The sequence below is a fragment of the Molothrus aeneus genome, chromosome 14, assembly GCF_037042795.1.
Source record: "Molothrus aeneus isolate 106 chromosome 14, BPBGC_Maene_1.0, whole genome shotgun sequence".
Taxonomy (NCBI): Eukaryota; Metazoa; Chordata; class Aves; order Passeriformes; family Icteridae; genus Molothrus; species Molothrus aeneus.
Genome location: NC_089659.1, coordinates 10,057,573 through 10,076,453, shown reverse-complemented (window position 1 = coordinate 10,076,453; position 18,881 = coordinate 10,057,573). Strand labels below are relative to the sequence as shown.

The window sequence follows — 18,881 nt, the reverse complement described above, 5'->3', positions numbered from 1 at the left end:
AACACTCTAATATATTGTATGATTACACTGCTTCTCCTGAAATTGTCCACACTATCTGCCACAAGTCTTTGGGGATATATGGTCTGCAAAAAGTGAGTTCCTACTGTTGACATGCACGAGGGGAAAACCAAAAAGGTTTGAGAATATTATTCCAAGTCGCTGGGTTTTCCTGAGGATAGCAGGTCCCCAACATACAGCCAAGTACCCTGGCTATGTTAAATGTGCTGGGTCAGCAATGAGCTCACCTGAGATTTTAAAAACCAGAAAAAGGTTAAAGTGACATTTTAATGTTCAGGACCACCTTAGTCTTAGCCATGAGAATAATTAGATGAGTTTTGGCTACAGCTACCAAAGAAAATAGCCTGAGGTTTCTGTCTGATTTGGAAAATTCAAGTCTCAAAAAAAATTATGGTTTAACAGATTTAAATCACAACAAGCTGTAATTCTGCGGGGACAAGAGGTGAGAGCAAGGAGAGCGCTGGGATGAGCATTTGGAGAAGATGGTGTGACATGAAAGGGCTGCTGGAGGCGCTGAGGGAGGAGAGGCGAGGCCGGCACGGAGCCGGGAGCGCTGGGAAGTGAGGCACTGAACGGACGGACAAACGGAAGGAGCTGAGGAGTGTGGCCGAGGAAACTGAGGGGGTTGTGGCGGCTGAATGGAATGAGAAGCGGGGCAGTGGGGACCGAAGGGGCTGCGGGGGCTGAGGGGAACGCGGAGCGGTGCTGAGAGGCCGCCGTGCTGAGGGGCCGCGGGCTGAGGCGCCGCTCTGCACTCCCTCCCGCTGCCGCCACGCGCCGCCCTCCGCCGGCGGGAGCCCGCCCGCCGTGCCCCCACCGGCCCGGCAGGGGGCGCTGCTCCACCCCAGGCGCTGAGCCTGCCGGGAGCCGCCATCTTCTGATGACAGCGCTGCCGAGAGCGGCTCCGGTGCCGGGGACCGGACCGGACAGGATGGGATGCGTTCGGTGAGTGCCGCGGCAGCGGCGGGACCGGGGCGGCGGCGGTGGGACCCGGAGGGGGGCCGGGCTCCCTGGCTGCCCGCGATGGGGGCTTTCTCTACTTCGGGCGGCTCGGCGGGGCTCTCCGCCTGGAGCGGGGGGCTCGGTCCCTCGGTTCTGCCCTCACGGCGGTGCCGGCGATGCCGAGGGCCGGTGCGGCCGCCGCTGCCCCCGGGCGCTGCCGGCGCGGGCGGGAGGTCCCGGCCGGTGAAGCGTTGCCATGGGGACGGGCGCGCCGCCGCCCGCGGGAGCGGCCGGGCCGGGCCGGGGCTGCTCCGGCGGAGCCCAGACCCCGTCCCGAGCCGTGCCCCGGCTCGAACCTTCAGTGCTGCTCTTGGCGAAAGTGAATGAAAAATGTTCTATGCTAATAAGCGCTTCTGTGGTCTCTGTGGTTCTTTTGACATATTTGAATATTATCTCTCCTTGCCCACTCTTTTATTATTTTAATTTTTATTCGGCCGATCACTTTCTAGAACTGCTTCTTGTTAATAAAAATGCAGTTTTGTTCGATTACAGCAGTTATTAAGAATTCTATAGGGACAAGTTCATTCAAAGTAATTTTTTTCCAGTGGTAATTTAAGTTCAAGCAGTTCTCTTTTGCACAATGTCTTTGATTATATGCTTATATATTTCTCTTTAACAGTAAGTGTATTTCTGCTTCTGTACTACTTGTCTGATGCTTCTGTCTTCCTGCTGAAAGCCCTATAAATGGGTGTAAGTATGCATTTTGGTTTGGGTAATTTTTGCACTGTTTTTAATCTGTATCTACTGCAAAATGCAGACGTGTTTGCAGCACTACTTTCATTATCCCTTTACTGCTACATTCTTAAATTGCAATTTTAATGCAAATACTTCATGTAGCTAACTGGGAGAATTTAGTTTCCTAAATGAACATCTAGAAACTACAAGATCTTAGAGTAGACCAATTTTGAAGGAAAAGCAACCAACTTTAGGAAAAAACCTCTTTTACCTTTTTGTCAAATACCTTTTTTTTAATACCTGGACAAAGAGCAGTAGGATACAGATTTACGTAATTACTCATTGAAGTAAATCACTCATGTAACAGAGAACAGTGAAGTATTGTCTCTAAGAAAACAGGTTTTTGTGTGATGAATTGGCTGGTTAAGCTTTTATCTGGATATTTTTAATTTTTTAATTGCTTCCTTTTGCTATCTACTTGACTGGTTTGCAGTTTTCTTTGAGGTCCTTTAAAGAATCCCAAGTACTTCCTGTTATGAAAAGCTTGGCACCTACAGCAAGGGCCAAGAAGGGCAAAGGAATAAGTTAATGATTGTTCTGCATCTCCTCTGACCTTGCCCTTTGCAGTCAGCAGCAAAAATAAAAGAATGCTGATGAGGATGGTTGGTGTGGGTTTTTTTGACTGCTCCCACTGATATGAAACAGACTTGCATTTGTTATCAGAAAAGTAAGGAAATGTGTGTTCATATCTCAGTTTTAGAAGTATGAAAATGGATTTCATTTCTGCCAGTGTGTACCTGTGATAGGACTTCTCTCTGTTGCTGTCCTCCCAAGATAGGTGGTACAGCTGCAGGGAGCTGAAGAGTTCCAGAAATCCAGTTTATAATCAAACACAGAATTTCCTAGGAGAGAGAAGTCTAGATCATGGGATTTAACTGTCTGCTTTACATTTTTTCTCCTTTTTGCTGCCTTCTAGTTTTTAATTACAGGATTTTGTTTTGTTCTTTGGATGTTAAGGAGTATCCCCAATTTATGTCCCTCACTAGTTTTAGTAAAACATCTAACAACATTTCAGAGTTTCCCTGACCTCAGACTCTTTCAGCTTTAGATTATGTTTTAATTTGGATTACTTGTCCAAGGGACAGAATTTTAAAATGGTTTTTTTGGGCATAGCTTTGAAGTTGTGGCTTCACAAACAATGCTGAAGGTTATGTGAAAGAGGTTAGAAACCTTTTTTTTTTTTTTTCTACCAACAGGAATGTAAATATTGGACTTTGTTCTAAAGATTGGTGGAAAATAGCAATGAAACCAGTATCTGCTTTGATTAACCATTAATATACTTGGTCTGATTGGATACTAATTCCTTAGGGAAAACTGTTGTGAGTACCTTTTGTATTGTTTTGTTTAACAGTGTCCAGTCCTTTGCTGCTTTTTTTTTTCATAGCATGGGGTCTTTTTTACAGAGTTCTAATCCAAGATGTTCTGAGCATGATGATTTAAAGTCAAGCTCAAGAGACCACAAGATTTTTAAACATGAAAAATGTAGCTGTGTGTGAAGACTGAAAGGCTGTTAAGATGAAGAAGGCATGCTGCAAAGCTTGAATTGAGTGTCACTGCTATCGTATCAAATGTAAAATGAAGCTGCACATGTCTTGCAGATTATTGCCCTTCCCTTTCAATGATTTGAAGAGTTTCTTATTAAATAAAAAGGCAAGCAGAGTGTTTTCAACAGGAACAACTTTCATATTTTGTTTTGGGTAAAATATTAGAATTAGTTCCTCAGAACGTGTTCCTTAGAAGTCAAAGTTAAAAGTAAAATATAATGGATAAAAGTAAAATATAATGGATAATCCAAGAGAGATTTCCAAGTTTACAAGATGATGAGGGCTATGTGTGTATAAATACAGTTTATATATGGATGTATATGTATGTATATATGCATATTCTTCCTATTCTAATAGCGCAGCATTCCTGCTGTGACCCCAGAAGGTATTGGGGTGCTGTTCTCCCCCAGTGCTAGTGAGTATCGGGGTGCTGTTCTCTCTCAGTACAGCTGAGTATTAGGGTGCTGTTCTCCCCCAGTGCTAGTGAGTATCGGGGTGCTGTTCTCTCTCAGTACAGCTGAGTATCAGGGTGCTGTTCTCCCCCGGTGCTAGTGAGTATCAGGGTGCTGTTCTCCCCCGGTGCTAGTGAGTATCGGGGTGCTGTTCTCCCCCGGTGCTAGTGAGTATCGGGGTGCTGTTCTCTCTCAGTACAGCTGAGTATCAGGGTGCTGTTCTCCCCCAGTGCTAGTGAGTATCGGGGTGCTGTTCTCCCCCGGTGCTAGTGAGTATCAGGGTGCTGTTCTCCCCCGGTGCTAGTGAGTATCGGGGTGCTGTTCTCCCCCGGTGCTAGTGAGTATCGGGGTGCTGTTCTCTCCCGGTGCTAGTGAGTATCGGGGTGCTGTTCTCCCCCGGTGCTAGTGAGTATCGGGGTGCTGTTCTCCCCCGGTGCTAGTGAGTATCGGGGTGCTGTTCTCCCCCAGAGCAGCTCCGTGTCTGAGCCATGAGCGCAGCGCGGCTGCTGCGGGTGGCGGCACGGGCGGGGCAGGGAACGCCCTCGCCAGAGGCTGAGGCAGGAGGTGCCTGCCCGGTGCTTCTCCAGCTTTGCCTTAGAATCCAGGAGATTCAGCAGTTCTGCTGTGGCATGAATCATGTTGCTGTTTCTTATCATAATATCTCCCTGATGAAAAACGCCCTCTTTGTCCATGGTTTTCTTCAACTAGAAGTTTAAATTATTTGTGAAACAAGGATGTAGCACTAAAAGCCGTAGCTCAGCTCATCAGGAAAGGTGCATCTCAGGGCACTGCAGATTCTAATAGGCATTTTTTACTGATGGCTGTTCTTTTTAATAACCCCTGTTGACTGAGTGGGTTTTTTTTTTGTTTCTTAGCCACAAGAGCAGTATCTTACTTAGGCTAGAGCATGCCAGTTTTTCCTATAGAAGCTGGTATTTACTCCTTCCCTCTCATACATACAGCTAAAGTTCTGATGACATTTAACTTGGAAGTTCTCCAAAAGAATTTTCTTTCTCTGCCCTTAGCAGCCATGAAGTCATCTTTTTTTTTTTTTTATTTCTCTATTCCATACCCATAGGACTTCTTCATGAAGAAAATCACAGTGTGTAAATAGTTCTCAGAATAGTATGTTTCTGTTGGCCTGGTTATGTACATTTTGAAGACAGGGAGAGCATGAAAGTCTTTGTGACTTAAGTCAAAAATTAGGAGGATATAATAGCCTACTAGAACCTTGAGCAGCTGACTGATTTCCTGTGATGACAAACCATGATGGGAGGCTAAGCAGGACCTGTTGGAAGAACAGACAAATAAAGCTGAGCTGATAGGGTTATGTAAGCTTTGGCATTGAGTCAGGAGGCATTCTGTAGATACACACCCTCTTTCTAAAATAAATCAAAAATATCTAAACAGAACTTTTTTTTAAATGGCTCTTGATAATTATATAAATACCCTGAAATTTTCACACTCTGTTTAAATATATCATGTTTGTGGTAATTTTAATCTTTATAAGTAGGTGTTCAGTTAGCAGCATGCCCTTCCTTGATCTAATTGCAGCTGAGCAAGCAGAAATTGAAGTTCATTGAAGTGACATATGCATAATCTGTGTGTCAGCTGGTACAGTATGTTCTGTTTGATATTTACTTGGTGCACTACTCACATTTCAAAATTCAGCCAACAGTAAATACTAGCATGTACCCTTTGGTCAGGAACATGAGGCTGTGCAAGGAGATTTCTGACTTGGAGGTTACTGCCATGCTAGTCATGTAAATGAATTAAAAATAACTCCTTGTAATACCAATCTAGTTTGGGGTTAAGGATGGAAATAATCACATCTAGTGAAATGTACAAAATTCACTTTTCCCTTTTAAGTATATTTCCTTTGAAGCTTTTCAAATCTAGGTAATATGATCATATTGTATTTTTGCATAAAATCAATACCTCTTAATATTTTTAAAGCTGAATTAAACATGTTTGTTTTGCAGATCCACAATGTACAATTTTGCATTTTGAATAAGTTAACATTTTTGCTATATATTTTTGTCTCTACTTTTTCTTCTGAAACATAATCAGTAGGCTATACAGATTGCTAATTCAGGTTGAAAGTGGGTGGTGTCTTGTGGCAAATAGCCTTCTGATGTGTAAAATCAGGATTAAGCTTGGCTTAGCTTCTGGAAGCCCTTCAGGCTAAAATTGACTTGTTTACTCACTGTATAAAATATATATAATGCTTCAATAATAGTTGAAATATCTAGCTTTTATAAGTGAATATGATCTTTAACATTTCTGGAGCTTCTACCTTTAATTCACATGTGGTTGATTAAGACCTATGCAAAATGGCTTCATTAACTTCAGTATGCATGGAGTATACTCTGACTTCAGGTTGGCTACTGGTATATATTGTAAAGTCTTGTGTGCCCATCTTAGGTGGCAGGTTTTTGTGAGTTTCTTAGCTGTAAACTATTAAAAAATTACCCTCACTCATTTTTCTGCTACAGTTAATATCTGTCTGAGTGCTGTTATGGTGCCAGATATTGTTCTAGATCATTATTCCAACTAACTGGAGTTATGCAGCTGCTAAAAAACATGTGCAGAAGTAGTTTTCCTAAGCTAGCTGTAATTTTACACTTTGAGTTGTTGCTTTTAAAGGTTGTTTGAAATAAAAATAATTGAACATGATACTTTATTTAAGGTAGTACTAATGTTGTATATAAAACAGTAGTTACACAGGCAAGGAATTTGCGTCAATGCTTGATAAAGATGTTTCTCATAGATAAAACTACAGTGAAATGTAAACCAGCCATGTTTCAAGGGCTGTTGGAAGGGAAGGCTTCATGGTGTGGCCGGAGCATTGTCAAACCTTGCCTCTTCCTGGGAGGGACTGGCCCTGCTTCTGTCATTGCAGGAGTTAGATGAGGCTTTTAGAATGATACTTGAACCTTTCTGCTCCAAGTGATCATGATTAAATGATGTGGTTGATATAATTTGAAAAAGCAGCTAGTTCATATTAAAGAATTGATCTGTTGTGATTGTACCTTCTATGTCAGTACTTATTGCTCTCTTGGTACATGCTTTTCATACTGTTTTGATTGTGAGGACTGACTCCAGAGAATCCAAATGTGGCAAATATTTTCATTATCACCATGGAGAGGGCATAATTTCTTTTTTATTCACCATGTTAACAGAAGGATTTTTGAAGTATTCATAGCATTGTAGAAAAAAACTAATGTACATAAAATAAAAAACTAAAATGTAAAAAATTTAAGTAGGAAGATTTTTTTTCACTGTTTCAGAACTCATTTCTATATATATACAATAGAAATAGAGGTATACTGCTATTCATGCAGCAAAAGCCATATACATTTGTTTTGGTTTTTTCAATGGACAGTTTGAGAAGGAGTCTTTGAAGGATGTGAGGTAGGCTTTGTTTGTGTTCTTGTAGAAAGTCTTTCAGGCACACAGATAAGGAAATTACTGTGCAGCTAACTGGTTTTGAGTAATACCAATTCTTTCATGAATGCAGTGTAGTAGTGATAGATGCTTAAGGTCACTTGAGATCTTTACAGGAACAGTTCTAGAGGCTTTAAAGTAAGGTTTTATAAGGAAATAAACATTAACAATAAACATAAAAACTTTTAAGATTTTATTTAAAAAAAACAATTGTTTTCAATAGATGTATGTATATTAAAACACATGTTTTATGGCACCTTTCATATTACTAAATGTAATTCCTGGTTTGGGTTTCTTTACCCTTCAAAGTCGAAACAAGCATATAGGTCAGATTTGTAGGTCAGTCAGTGCGATTTATTCAGATGCTATTTTTGAATTTGCTAAAACAGAAAGCCACAGTATAATTTGTAGTGTTATTACATTAGTCATGAACTGACAGACAGAAGGAATTGAGGCTGGTGCTCAGTCGTGGATCCATGATTATATGAAGCAGCCATGCCAGGTGTCTGATGTCACGTTTTCTTCACCTGCTCATAGCCTAATTATCTTTGTCATCTTGACAGAGGATGCAGCAATCCTGCAATACACAGGCATTTTAATTTCCTCCTCCCCTTTTTGAAACCTAAAAAAGGTTTTGTAGAAGCTAAATGTGGTGTTATAGAAGTAATCATTGTGACATCTGCATTGACGTTCCAGAACGTATAATCAATATTAATGCAGGTTTTGAGGAAGCTGTATTTTTGTGTGCTGGCCTACCTTATACAGACTGGAAATAGATATATTTCAGGATTCTTATAGAAAATAGAGAAGAACACTTGTTCAGTTAAGTACATACTCTGTTCTTCCTTACATGCCTTTCTTTTGCTAATTGCTGAACTATTAGTGCTTTGTTCTATGAAGTTTATTTGGGCAGTCTCATAATTTAATTTACCACTTTAAGATGTGTATCAGCAATAGCCAAGACTTTTTAAGTTAATAGTATCACTGCACTTGTCAGGACAAGAGATGAATGTTTACTGTGCTTTGACTCCATCCATGTTGGGATGAAGGTGATGACTGTCAATTCTCTGTGGTTCTTGCACAAGACCTGCTGTAGCCAAGTTGCTTTGTTTCATCCTCAGCAAAGATGGGGCTTGTCCAAGTGCTCTGAGCAGCCTTCTGGCACAAAAGGGACATGAGGCAGAACTGGTAGTTGGTACTCACCCTGGAAAAGTATAGGCAGGGGTAGGAATGTGTGACAAGTGCTAAGAAGAATGACATTCCTTCAGGTAGGGAAGGGAGGAAAAGCTGTGGTGATGGCAGAGGCACAGGAGTTTCTCTAGAGGGTGTAGGCAGTGTGTGGAAAAGTGGAAGCAGTATGCTGGACATGAGCACTGGTGCTGGGGAGCCCCAACACACTGATCTTTACAGCAATGCCCAGCACTTTGGTCAGTGAAATATCTGATAGTTAATTTCACAAGATACTTTGTTAAAATATAAAGTGAGGTGTGTCTTTGCAATATAAGAAAAGTAAAAAAGCTTTTTTCTTTTTGATTACTGTTTTACCAGTGTCTGCCCACCTGTAATGGGCAGGGATGTGATGGCCTTCATATGAGGTTAATATATAGTTGTGTTTGAGAATTGAGCTCTAAAATCTTGCAACTATGGTCTGGCTCAGATCAGTATTTTAAATTTAGTAACTTTGTATTTCAGGTTCAGAAGCCTTTTGGCATGATTTTGGCCAGAACTTTTATTAGTATTTTGTTGATTTCATTCTTGCAATCTTTCTTAAGAAATAGAACATACTTTTGAAGCTATAAACCTGTGTGTTCTCCAGGTAAATGTTTAAAGGCCTCTAAGACATCTTGATCTTTCTGCTTTTCTTTACAAACTTTTTGTTATTTTGGTTTTAATACCTTGGTGTTTGCCTCTATGTGGCAGATAATGCAGGCAAGGGTGAAATGGGGGAGAAGAGGAGGAGTTGTTATTTTAATACATAAAGGATGGTAATTGATTTTAGCCATTTTCCAGGGTTGCATATGGGTATGATCTATCCTCCTGTCTGGGAAATTCAAACATATGTTCTTTGTTTAGGAGCCCTGCAGGGGAGCTCTGCCTGTGAAGAAATGATGTGTAATGTCCCCCAGAGCTCGGGAGCCTCTGCGGACACCAACGGGGCCCAGGAATGGGCACAGGAACGTGAGCGACGGGGAACTTTTGTGGGATTTCCACAGGACTGTCCTGTTTCTGTGCTGGCTCTAGCCCAAGCTGGCTTTGTTTATACTGGAGAAGGTGACAAAGTGAAGTGCTTCAGTTGCCATACAACTGTTGAAGAATGGGTGCCTGGGGATTCTCCAGCTGAGAGACACAAACAGCTTGCCCCCAACTGCAAGTTTATTACTGAATCTGCTTTTCTGGAAAGTGACATGGATCCTATTACCCAGAACTCCCAGAATAGAACTGAAAATGGTACCAGCAATTCAGCCCTCCCGTGTGCTCTGGATGACCCTGATGTGGAGGCAGATTTCCTTTTGAGAACTAGGCAGGTTGTGGATATGTCAGATAGTTTGTATCCTAAAAATCCTGCTATGTGCAGTGAAGAAACAAGATTAAAGTCTTTTCACAACTGGCCCCTCAATGGCCAGCTGACACCACAGGAATTAGCTAATGCTGGATTTTATTATACAGGTGTTGGTGACCAAGTGGCATGTTTTTGTTGTGGTGGAAAATTGAAGAACTGGGAACCCGGTGACAGGGCTTGGTCAGAACACAAGAGGCATTTTCCCAAATGCCTTTTTGTCCTCGGCCGGGATGTAGGAAATGTTTCAAGTGAATCTATTTCTTCTGAGCTTGCTATAAGTGGTCTGAACAATGCACAGCACCCAAGGAATCCCTCTATGGCAAAATATGGAAAACGTTTACAAACATTTTTATCTTGGATATATCCTGTTGACAAGGAGCAACTTGCAGAAGCTGGGTTCTATAGCATAGGTAAGCCAGACCTTGAAATGACTAATACCTTTTACAAAGAAATTGTACGTGAGGAAGTGTCTTGTTATGGAAAAAAACCCCAGTTTTAAAAATTTTTATATGGAACAATGTGGGAAATAGGTTTGTAAAGAAGAAATAGCTGGCTTCTGATTGTGATAGCATGAATTATAACATCTGTATTGTCTCACCCTTCTCATGAGACTGAAAATGGAATAAAAGTTTTTAAAATGCCTCTCAGTTGCCCCATCTGTGGGTCAGAAAAGGGCATTGTCCAACAAAACAATTTGCCAGAATCTCTTTACTCTTTTATCTACATTTTACAGTTCTTATGTAAAATTGCATACATTGTATCAAGTATGTTTACTAGCAAAGTGTGGACTTGATCATATATTTATTAGCAGTAAAACAACCAAGTATGGTTTTTTGCCTGTTAAAACCTTTATAATGTCTTTCACAATGACAATTATTTGAGTTAATAATTTTTAAGAAATAAAGTGCTGTCCTCCAGACCTTAGGTGTAAGGAATGGGCCTGTGGCCTGTACAGAAGCCTGTGAACAAGACAATCCAGAATCCAGGTTGTGTGCCATTTTAGTTAACATGAGTTTGCATTATCATGGCATGTGGACACCCAAAACCAGCAAATACCACCACTAGTGCCTACTTTATGAAGACAGTGGTACCAGTAGAAGAGCTTTTACTCTTTGACATGTAGTGTTTGATTTGGATAAGACACCATCTCTGTGCATTGGTTGCTAAATTAGATGGAATTGCCCAGTACCATTAAAGCCCTTTGAAATTCCACACTGAGAGATACTGTACAAGTGCAAAGTGTTGCTCTGACTCAGTCACAAGGAAAAGGGGATTATCTGGGGTAATTTCTTGCTCTCATCTTACTTGACTTCTCTCTTAGTAGGTCTCAGAACTTTGTGGTATGATTCTGTTTATTTTACTTGTGGCCATAAATAAAATCTTTGCTATATTCCTGTGTAGGTTATAAATGGGCCATATTTGTACCCACTGGAACTATTTTATTGATTTCTCCTTGGGTTCATGAAAGTACCAAAAGATCTGTATGGTGGAGTTGCACTAACTGGGTACCAGCTTATCAGACTGATGGCTCTTCAGGGGACTTCTGTGAAAACTGTTCCCTGTGGCCTGAGAAGAATTTAACTCTCTGTGGAAACACTATCCATACCTCCTCTCATTCATATAATAAATAATAATAAATTATTTATTATAAAGTGAAAATAATCCAGATTATTTTCAGCTTTTGTTTTTTTTATAATTAATTACTAAAATAAAATTCAGGAAATTTGCTTCTCTTATTTTGTGTTTCTTTAAGCTCAGTTCTCCCCTGAACATTTGTTTCACATCATGTGTGTTGTCCTCATTCAATAAAAACAATATTTAAGCAGTTTCTGGGGCAGTCTTGGATCACAGTAGGCACAGTGCTAGAACAGAGAGGATGCAGTTCTCCTCAGCTGGTTTTGCTATTGCTGGTTGGGGCCTGTTGATCTTAATGGGAAATAGAGGACCACAAAAAGCCATGTAAACATCTCTCATTCTTTGTGGCAGACATCTTCAGACCTTGTTTACCATTGGATTGAGCTCCATGATAACAGTTTCTTTTCAGCTTTTATTTTTTTATCTGTATAATTACTTACTAAAATAAAATTGAAGAAATTTGCTTCTCTTATTTTGTGTTTCTTTAAGCTCAGTTCTCCCCTGAACATTTGTTTCAAATCATGTGTGTTGTCCTCTGTTAAAATGGAGTTATTTTCAATTGAAATTGTAAATCAGTAAAAGAAATACTTCTTTTCTTAACGTAACATTGTAGTTGAAAACTTGGTATTATGCCTGCACAAAGTATGCAACTTTATTTTTGTGTGTTTCCTCAGGTAATGGTGATCATGTTGTGTGTTTCCACTGTGGTGGAGGATTGCAAGAATGGAAGGAAAATGAAGACCCTTGGGATCAACATGCCAAATGGTTTCCTGGGTAAGGTGTCCCTTGTGTGTGTCTGAGTCTTATTTACAGTATATTGCACTTTAATGACAGAGCACACTAATAAAGGCTTGAGAAAGTTGATTATGGTTTAATACTGTTTAGATTTATGCAAATAATTTTGTCTTATTTGTAGCATTATTAAAGGGAAGATATGTGTCTGGATTTAACTGATGTTTGCTTTGTCAGCAAGAATTGTGTGGTTTTGTCAATATGTATCTGAGGGGTTTTGCTTGTTGTCAAAGTGCTACATTGTAATGGTTATTTTAATAGCTTTGTATATGTAAAAGTTTGTAACCTATACAAGATACAAAATGACTAAACAGCTGCCACAGAGCAAACAAACCTGAAGCAGTGGGTTAGTGGCATGGAATATAGACTATAGTTCTCTAATTTGAAAGGATTAAAGATTTCAGACAGTAGTAATAGTAGTAGTAGCAGCAGCAGAAGTAGTTTTTAGAAAGACTGCCAATATTGTCTAAAATCTGTTTTGAGGTTTTGCACATCAGCCTCAGTGGCAGGGTGTCAGTCTCACAGCAGCTCTCTGTTCCTGAAGATGAAGTAACTGCTGGAGCTGGAGAACTCTTGTCAAGGAGTTATGGCATTCCCTAAATCTTCTGCTAGGGAAGAGCTCTGCCCAGTGGCTAAGGCTGGCTGGAAAATAATGAAAAAAAGCATGGAAGGCACCTGTTTCACCAGTGACTGTTTGCTTGGATTGTGAAAGACTAAAAGAACCAGCTTTTTCACATAATGTTTGTTTTTCATTTGAGTGAGCCTTTACGTTTAGAAATCCGTCATGAGCTGTCATGGCCAACAACTCTTAAGCTTTCTTTTTCACCAAAAATGTGGGAAAGATGAGTATTGCTTAAGTGTTTAAGTGTTCCTAGAAATATTACAGTGACATCACAGAGGTTAACTAAACATTTAGAGATTTTAAAAGCAGGCAATCTGTATGATGTAGGAAATTTGTCAAAGCTTCCATAGTTATGTAACAAAGTTTTGTTGCTAATGCAGTTCTATTAAATCTAAATATTCTTATTTTTAGGTGCAGATTTGTGAGGAATGAAAAGGGGATAGAATTTATAAATAACGTTCACTTAAAAGATGGATGTAGGGATTCAACAGTAAGTTTCTTGCTTATTAATAGTTTTGTTAAAATAGAAAAAATAAACATGATTTTTATATGAAGTTACCTTTTAATTACATGCCTATCATTTAATCCACCTGCTGCCACTTTGATTGGCAGGAAGTGAAAGAATTGCAGGGTGTTTTGGCTCTGTCAATCAGAGTGTAGCCATCTCCCAGTTCTCCCTAGCCTGGGTTATGGATCACAGCCAGGGCACCTTGGGAACGTTGGATATTGGATACTGAACAGGTGCCATTTGTTTTATAGCCTGGGAGCCTAAGGTTGATGATGAATAATAGCAGATACATTTTCTTTTCTTGTTGGTAGAACATTGTTAAACTTGTGTATAGTCACTAAAATGTAAAACTGATAATGTTTTAGAATTCTTCTGTAGATGAAGAATTGTGTACATACGGTTATTGCAGAGATGGGTTAAAATTATAACAAAATACTGATCATGTTGTTCAGAGCAAATGAAATAGTTTTAGTCACTAAAATAACTTGAGATCAAATAGCTATTTTTTAATTTTGTAACTGTATGTATTTCCTTCTACTTTCTCCAGAATTGTAATTTTGTTTCTTTATATTTCACTTTTAGACTGAAGCTGCTGAAAGGACAATAATTCCTAAAGGTATCTGTTTAAAACAAACGGCTTCCCCCTGTTTTGGAATATCCATATTTGAATGTATAGTGACAGGAATGGTTAATTTTAAGTCTTAGAGCTAATGAGTGTGCATCAAGTATGGAATTAGTAGTGCTGTGGGATGAATACTAAATACTGACCAGAAACAGCCCTTCTTCATGGGCAGGAAGAGTTGGTCTGTCCAGTGGCAAGGACCAGGAAGCTGAGCAAGCTGAAGTAGTTTATTATGTCTTCCAGAATTACACATTCCTGCGATGCTTTTCACAAATACCAAGCAATAAAAAGACAAAACAGTCAAAAGGGTAGGAGGAGGCCAGTCAAGCAGCTTTATCCCAGGGAATGGGAGCTATTGATAGTAAGAGTGGCTACACAAAACCTGCTTAGAAATCTCTCCCATTTTGCTCATTTATGAGAGTTAAAACAAAAGAACCTTTTAAAAAAAAAAAAAGTTTTTGTTTTTAAAAATTAAAAATTAAAAAGTTTTGCTATTTGAACAATGTTGATAAGTAAAAGGAAGGGGAAGGCCCAACAAGTGGTTTCTCAAAGTGATGTTGTGTCTTGCCATGGATAGACCTGCTTGCTTGTTGCTGGTGCTGTGTTTTGGTTTTATAAATTCAAATTATTTATTGGTTTCTCTCAACACATTAATGAGGATTTTTTCCTTCTCTGAACTGATTTAAAATTGATGTAATGTGACTTATCCATTGTGCCTTTTTGGATGAGTGTCATTTAACATTCAGCTACAAAATTTGTGATGGTGGTTATATAAGACATGTTATTTATTTTGAAGTAGTTGATTTTAATAGCAAATTTAGGAGGATTTCTATAATATAAGTAGATGAGGGGAGACTGGGAAAGCTAGGATAGAAAAAAAGCTCAAATCTGCAGTCTTTACAATTAGCAAAATTCTCAAATTGGAAATATGGTTCCTTTGATTACATATTTGTTTGCAAATATGTGTCTTAGAGTACTGTAGTCAATGCTGTCAGATAATCAGATTCATCGTTCTTAAAGTGTTTTTGTTTTGTTTTTAATTTCTTGTTTTAGATGGTCTCTTACAGAATCCTTTGGTACAAAGTGCCATAGCCATGGGTTTCAGTTTGTCTGAGATTAGGAACACCATGGAAAAGAGATTGCAGATGACTGGAGAAAGTCACACATCTGTTGAGGATCTGGTAGCAGACTTAAGTGCTCATAAAGAAAATACAAGGGATGAAGAACCAAATGAAATCCCAGTTGAGCAAGATGAGCTTATTCAGTTACAAAACCTCTGTGTGTACTTTCATATCAGTTCTTTAGTCTGTGAAATATTTTTTAATGTTATCTGTTTATTCTACCCTCTGATCCTAGTCTTACCTATGGTAAATTTACAGTATTGTAAATTAAATTTAAAGACATTTGGTTTGGGACTTAAAAAAAAAAACCAAAACCTGAACAGAGTGTTGAAATATTTGAGTGTAGCAGCATTTATAAATATCATCTCTAAAATAAGTAGTATTGCTATCTCACAGGTGTGTAACAGTGACAGACTAGTGTGCTTCTGGTAAAGGTTGTGTGTGCTAAAAAAAGCCAAAGTTGTTATGACAATAATATTTAAAAATAAAAGCAAGATTATAGTTTTAAGATGAACTATAGATGTGGCAAAGTGAAATAGACCCAGGGACAGGCTGCTGTATTTGGTGTATTCAATGTGAAAAGGTCACAGAGGGGGGGCATTTATTTACAGTATATCATTTTGCTTGGGGTAGAAGTATTTTTGTTCTTGGCCAGTAAGAACAAGTGTGCATCTAAATGCTGTTTCTATTCAGTTATTTATGTTCCACCTTTGCTGGGACATGCAGGTCATGCTCAGAAAGCCCTTGTGGTGCACTCTCCAGATAGACCAAATGCAGGAGTTCTGATTCAGGAGACCTGTAATTTAAGACAAGCCTATGGGTTAATTCATAGGGAGGGCAAAGACCATCTGGTTGGCATGATAAGCTGAGATCTTACCAACCCACTCTTTTTAATAAGATTTTTAACAGGGCATTATGGGGGAAGAGGAGCTTGCAGTGCAACTGGACCTTATTACCTTATTTTGGTGGTTGGCTGTGCAGAGCTTCCCCCAAGTGGCAGGGGAAGGTGTCTGAATTTTATATTTTCAAATGGGGCATATTGGAATAATAAAGAGCTCATGTACAGTGCCAGATTGACTCTTTCTGTGTTACAGACTTTAAGCTTTTTGAAGTATGGGCATTTTGAAAATAGGGACAGGGAAGGAAGTCGAATCCTCATTTTTTCATTGGGAAAACTCAGAAAAAGAAATAAAATCCAAATGACTTAACCAGTAGCAATGAGCCTTTCTTTCACCTTCTGCTCAAATTTTGGGGAAATTTTGTCAGAGAGAGGTCTGTGAAAAGAATGGTTCCTGATTGAAATATGCATATCCTAAATTCTATGGATATTTCAAGTTCTTACCAATACAGATAGATGTGCTCCCTGCTTGCATTGGCCTGGGAGATGTAATGGGATAAAAGGGGAAATAAAAAAAGAGGATTCCATGTTGCAGCTAGGATTCCTCTCTTGTAGTTCTTGGTTCTTTTTAAGGGTGTGACCTTTAAATCATATGAAGAACACCTTGTCCTTGTGTGTAGAGAACAAAAAAAAAAAAAAAAAAAGAGATTCAATGGTAGTAAATATGTTAACTTGTTTTTATGTGTCTATTTTCCTTAGACCTCAGTACTGAAGAGAAGTTAAGACGTTTGCAGGAAGAAAAGCTCTGTAAAATCTGTATGGATAAGGACATATCTGTTGTCTTCATTCCCTGTGGTCACCTAGTTGCCTGTAAGGAATGTGCACAATTCCTTAATGAATGCCCTCTGTGTCGTAAAGATATTATGAAAATACAGGAAATTTTTATGTATTCGTGAAATACACAGCACCATCGATGCAAATGTTTCCTGTTTTATTACTTTAAAAATGTGTAACATAATGGAAAAAATGCAGTTAATTCCAGACTGTAACCATATGGCAGGACTTGGATTTTCTGCTGTCAAACTACACATTTTAACACTTTACAACTTATTTTCATTAAGTGAATTTTTTTGTATGTAAAAATCAATATGTATAAAAGGCAAATATGTATATTTTGTAATTTCAGTTCATAGACCTGATATGGGAAAGCCCAAGTAATGTAAACCTTTATTTATGTGATCATTGCTTTGCTTCACTTTGGTCGGACTCTGTATGACTGAAGTTTGTGCAAATAGAGTTTGTACAAAGAGCCTGTCCCTATATAAAATTTGTAAATAAGTTAATTCAAAATATAATTGTATACATGTATATTATACCTGAGATTTTAGCTTCTTAAAAATATTATGCAGGATTGAAAATAGTCTTTTTTTTCCTGTAACTTTGGTTGTAACATAATTCAGACAATACACATAAACCTGCTGCTGTAACCTTATGGTTACTTCTGCTACATTTTAGGTTTGTCTGTTTCAATTTAATTCCCATCTCCCTGTTCTATTTTTCTGGTTCAGATGTATAAATTGTCTTCAGTCAGCTGGTTTTAGACGTCTGTTTTTCACAAAATTCCATCTTTATATAAAATGTACATTAATTTTATTGATTAAAAGGAAACTCAAGAAATTAAGGAGATTTTATGTACCCTGTGCCCTTTGTGAGAGGAGGCTCATTTTAAATTTGCCCTTTAGACAAAAAGATGTTTAGTTTGACATTTTTCTTGTTTGGTTTTTTTTGTAACACAGTGTCATCCTAACTGATTTATCTGCTAATACTTTGCTTCATAACTTATATTTTCGTAGAAGAAGATTAAACTTTATCTCCTAGAAAATGCTTTTTTAAAATTCACTAGCAGTATTAGAAATCTTTCATTTTTGTTCATGTCAGTTTGCAGCACTTAAATTTAAAAGTTAAGAACTATTCTAATGAGAGCCACATTAAAGTATTTAAACTATTTCTTGCTGGACTGATCCTCCATTTCTGATTTTGAAAGTATCACAGCTTTGTATTTAAGTACAGCTGTTTTATGATCACTGCTTGGTTATGTCACTTCCTTATTTTGTGGAACTATTGATACGTTCTGTCTAAATATTTTTGAGTTCTACACACTAAGGTTTAGAATATAGAATATACAGAACATAGTTTTTCATATTATTAAAGTTTTAAATACACAGAAATACATTATCTACTTTTTCTATTTTTTAAATCTCTGCTGCTTAATGGTATGAATATTTAAAATAAAGTGCAACCCAGATGTTCCTTGATCAGTGTATTTGAGTCTCACATTAAAAAAAACCAGAAGGCTGCTTTCTGTTGTTTTTTGTTTTGTAATTAAACTTATTAATTTAACCTGAGTGTTATTAAGGATAATGAATATATTTTAATCTGAGAGAAAATAAAATCTATTGTTTGTATAGATTACAGTTTGTTAATTATGAATCTAACATTAGTTTTGCTATTTTTTATGGTTGAATTTGGTCTTGGGGATAGATGATGACTAGAAATTCATGAAGAATTCAGTTTTATTTTGCCTTTCTGTGCCTTTGTGAGGAGTTTAACGTTTCAGATAATTCATGCATACAGGGATTTTTTGGGACAGCTATGGACTGGCAGTCCTGACAGCCTTGTTCCTAGCTGCCATTCTTCCCTACAGGGAGGGTCTTCTGTCCATATCGAGGGAAATGGGGGGGTTGTTAGCCTTGAGCTGCTGTAGCTTGCCAGAAATAGCTTGTTTAGTGAAGGCTGCACCCCGTGTGCTGCTGACTTGTTGAAGCAGATGGTTGGTTACCTAAGCTTGACCTGAGTCATGTGAGAGAGGCTGGATCAGCTGCATCCAACCCACAGGCTGCAGAACCTGGCAGGGAGCTCAAAGTCCTGTCTGAGAAAGAGCTGGACCAAATTTAGCTTAAACTGTTGCAAAACTCAATCTCAGCA

At 38.6% G+C, this 18,881-nt stretch overlaps 1 protein-coding gene across 5 annotated transcripts; it reads left to right on the top strand.

The window, feature by feature from the left end:
- Nucleotides 1-884: 884 nt before the first annotated feature.
- XIAP (X-linked inhibitor of apoptosis) lies at nucleotides 885-18,379 on the top strand. 5 transcript variants are annotated; one of them, XM_066559573.1, is made up of 8 exons: nucleotides 887-963; nucleotides 1,640-1,710; nucleotides 2,952-3,074; nucleotides 9,272-10,168; nucleotides 12,068-12,167; nucleotides 13,219-13,297; nucleotides 13,898-13,931; nucleotides 14,991-16,126. In XM_066559573.1, exons 4-8 carry the CDS (start codon nucleotides 9,304-9,306, stop codon nucleotides 15,488-15,490), a joined length of 1,578 nt encoding a protein of 525 aa, XP_066415670.1. In that variant the 5' UTR covers nucleotides 887-963; nucleotides 1,640-1,710; nucleotides 2,952-3,074; nucleotides 9,272-9,303; the 3' UTR covers nucleotides 15,491-16,126. The 5 variants fall into 5 exon arrangements, with proteins under 5 accessions (XP_066415672.1, XP_066415669.1, XP_066415670.1 ...); XM_066559574.1 differs by lacking the exon at nucleotides 2,952-3,074; XM_066559575.1 differs by lacking the exons at nucleotides 1,640-1,710; nucleotides 2,952-3,074; nucleotides 14,991-16,126 and adding an exon at nucleotides 16,656-18,379 and having other exon boundaries at nucleotides 885-963.
- The last annotated feature ends 502 nt before the right edge of the window (nucleotides 18,380-18,881 follow it).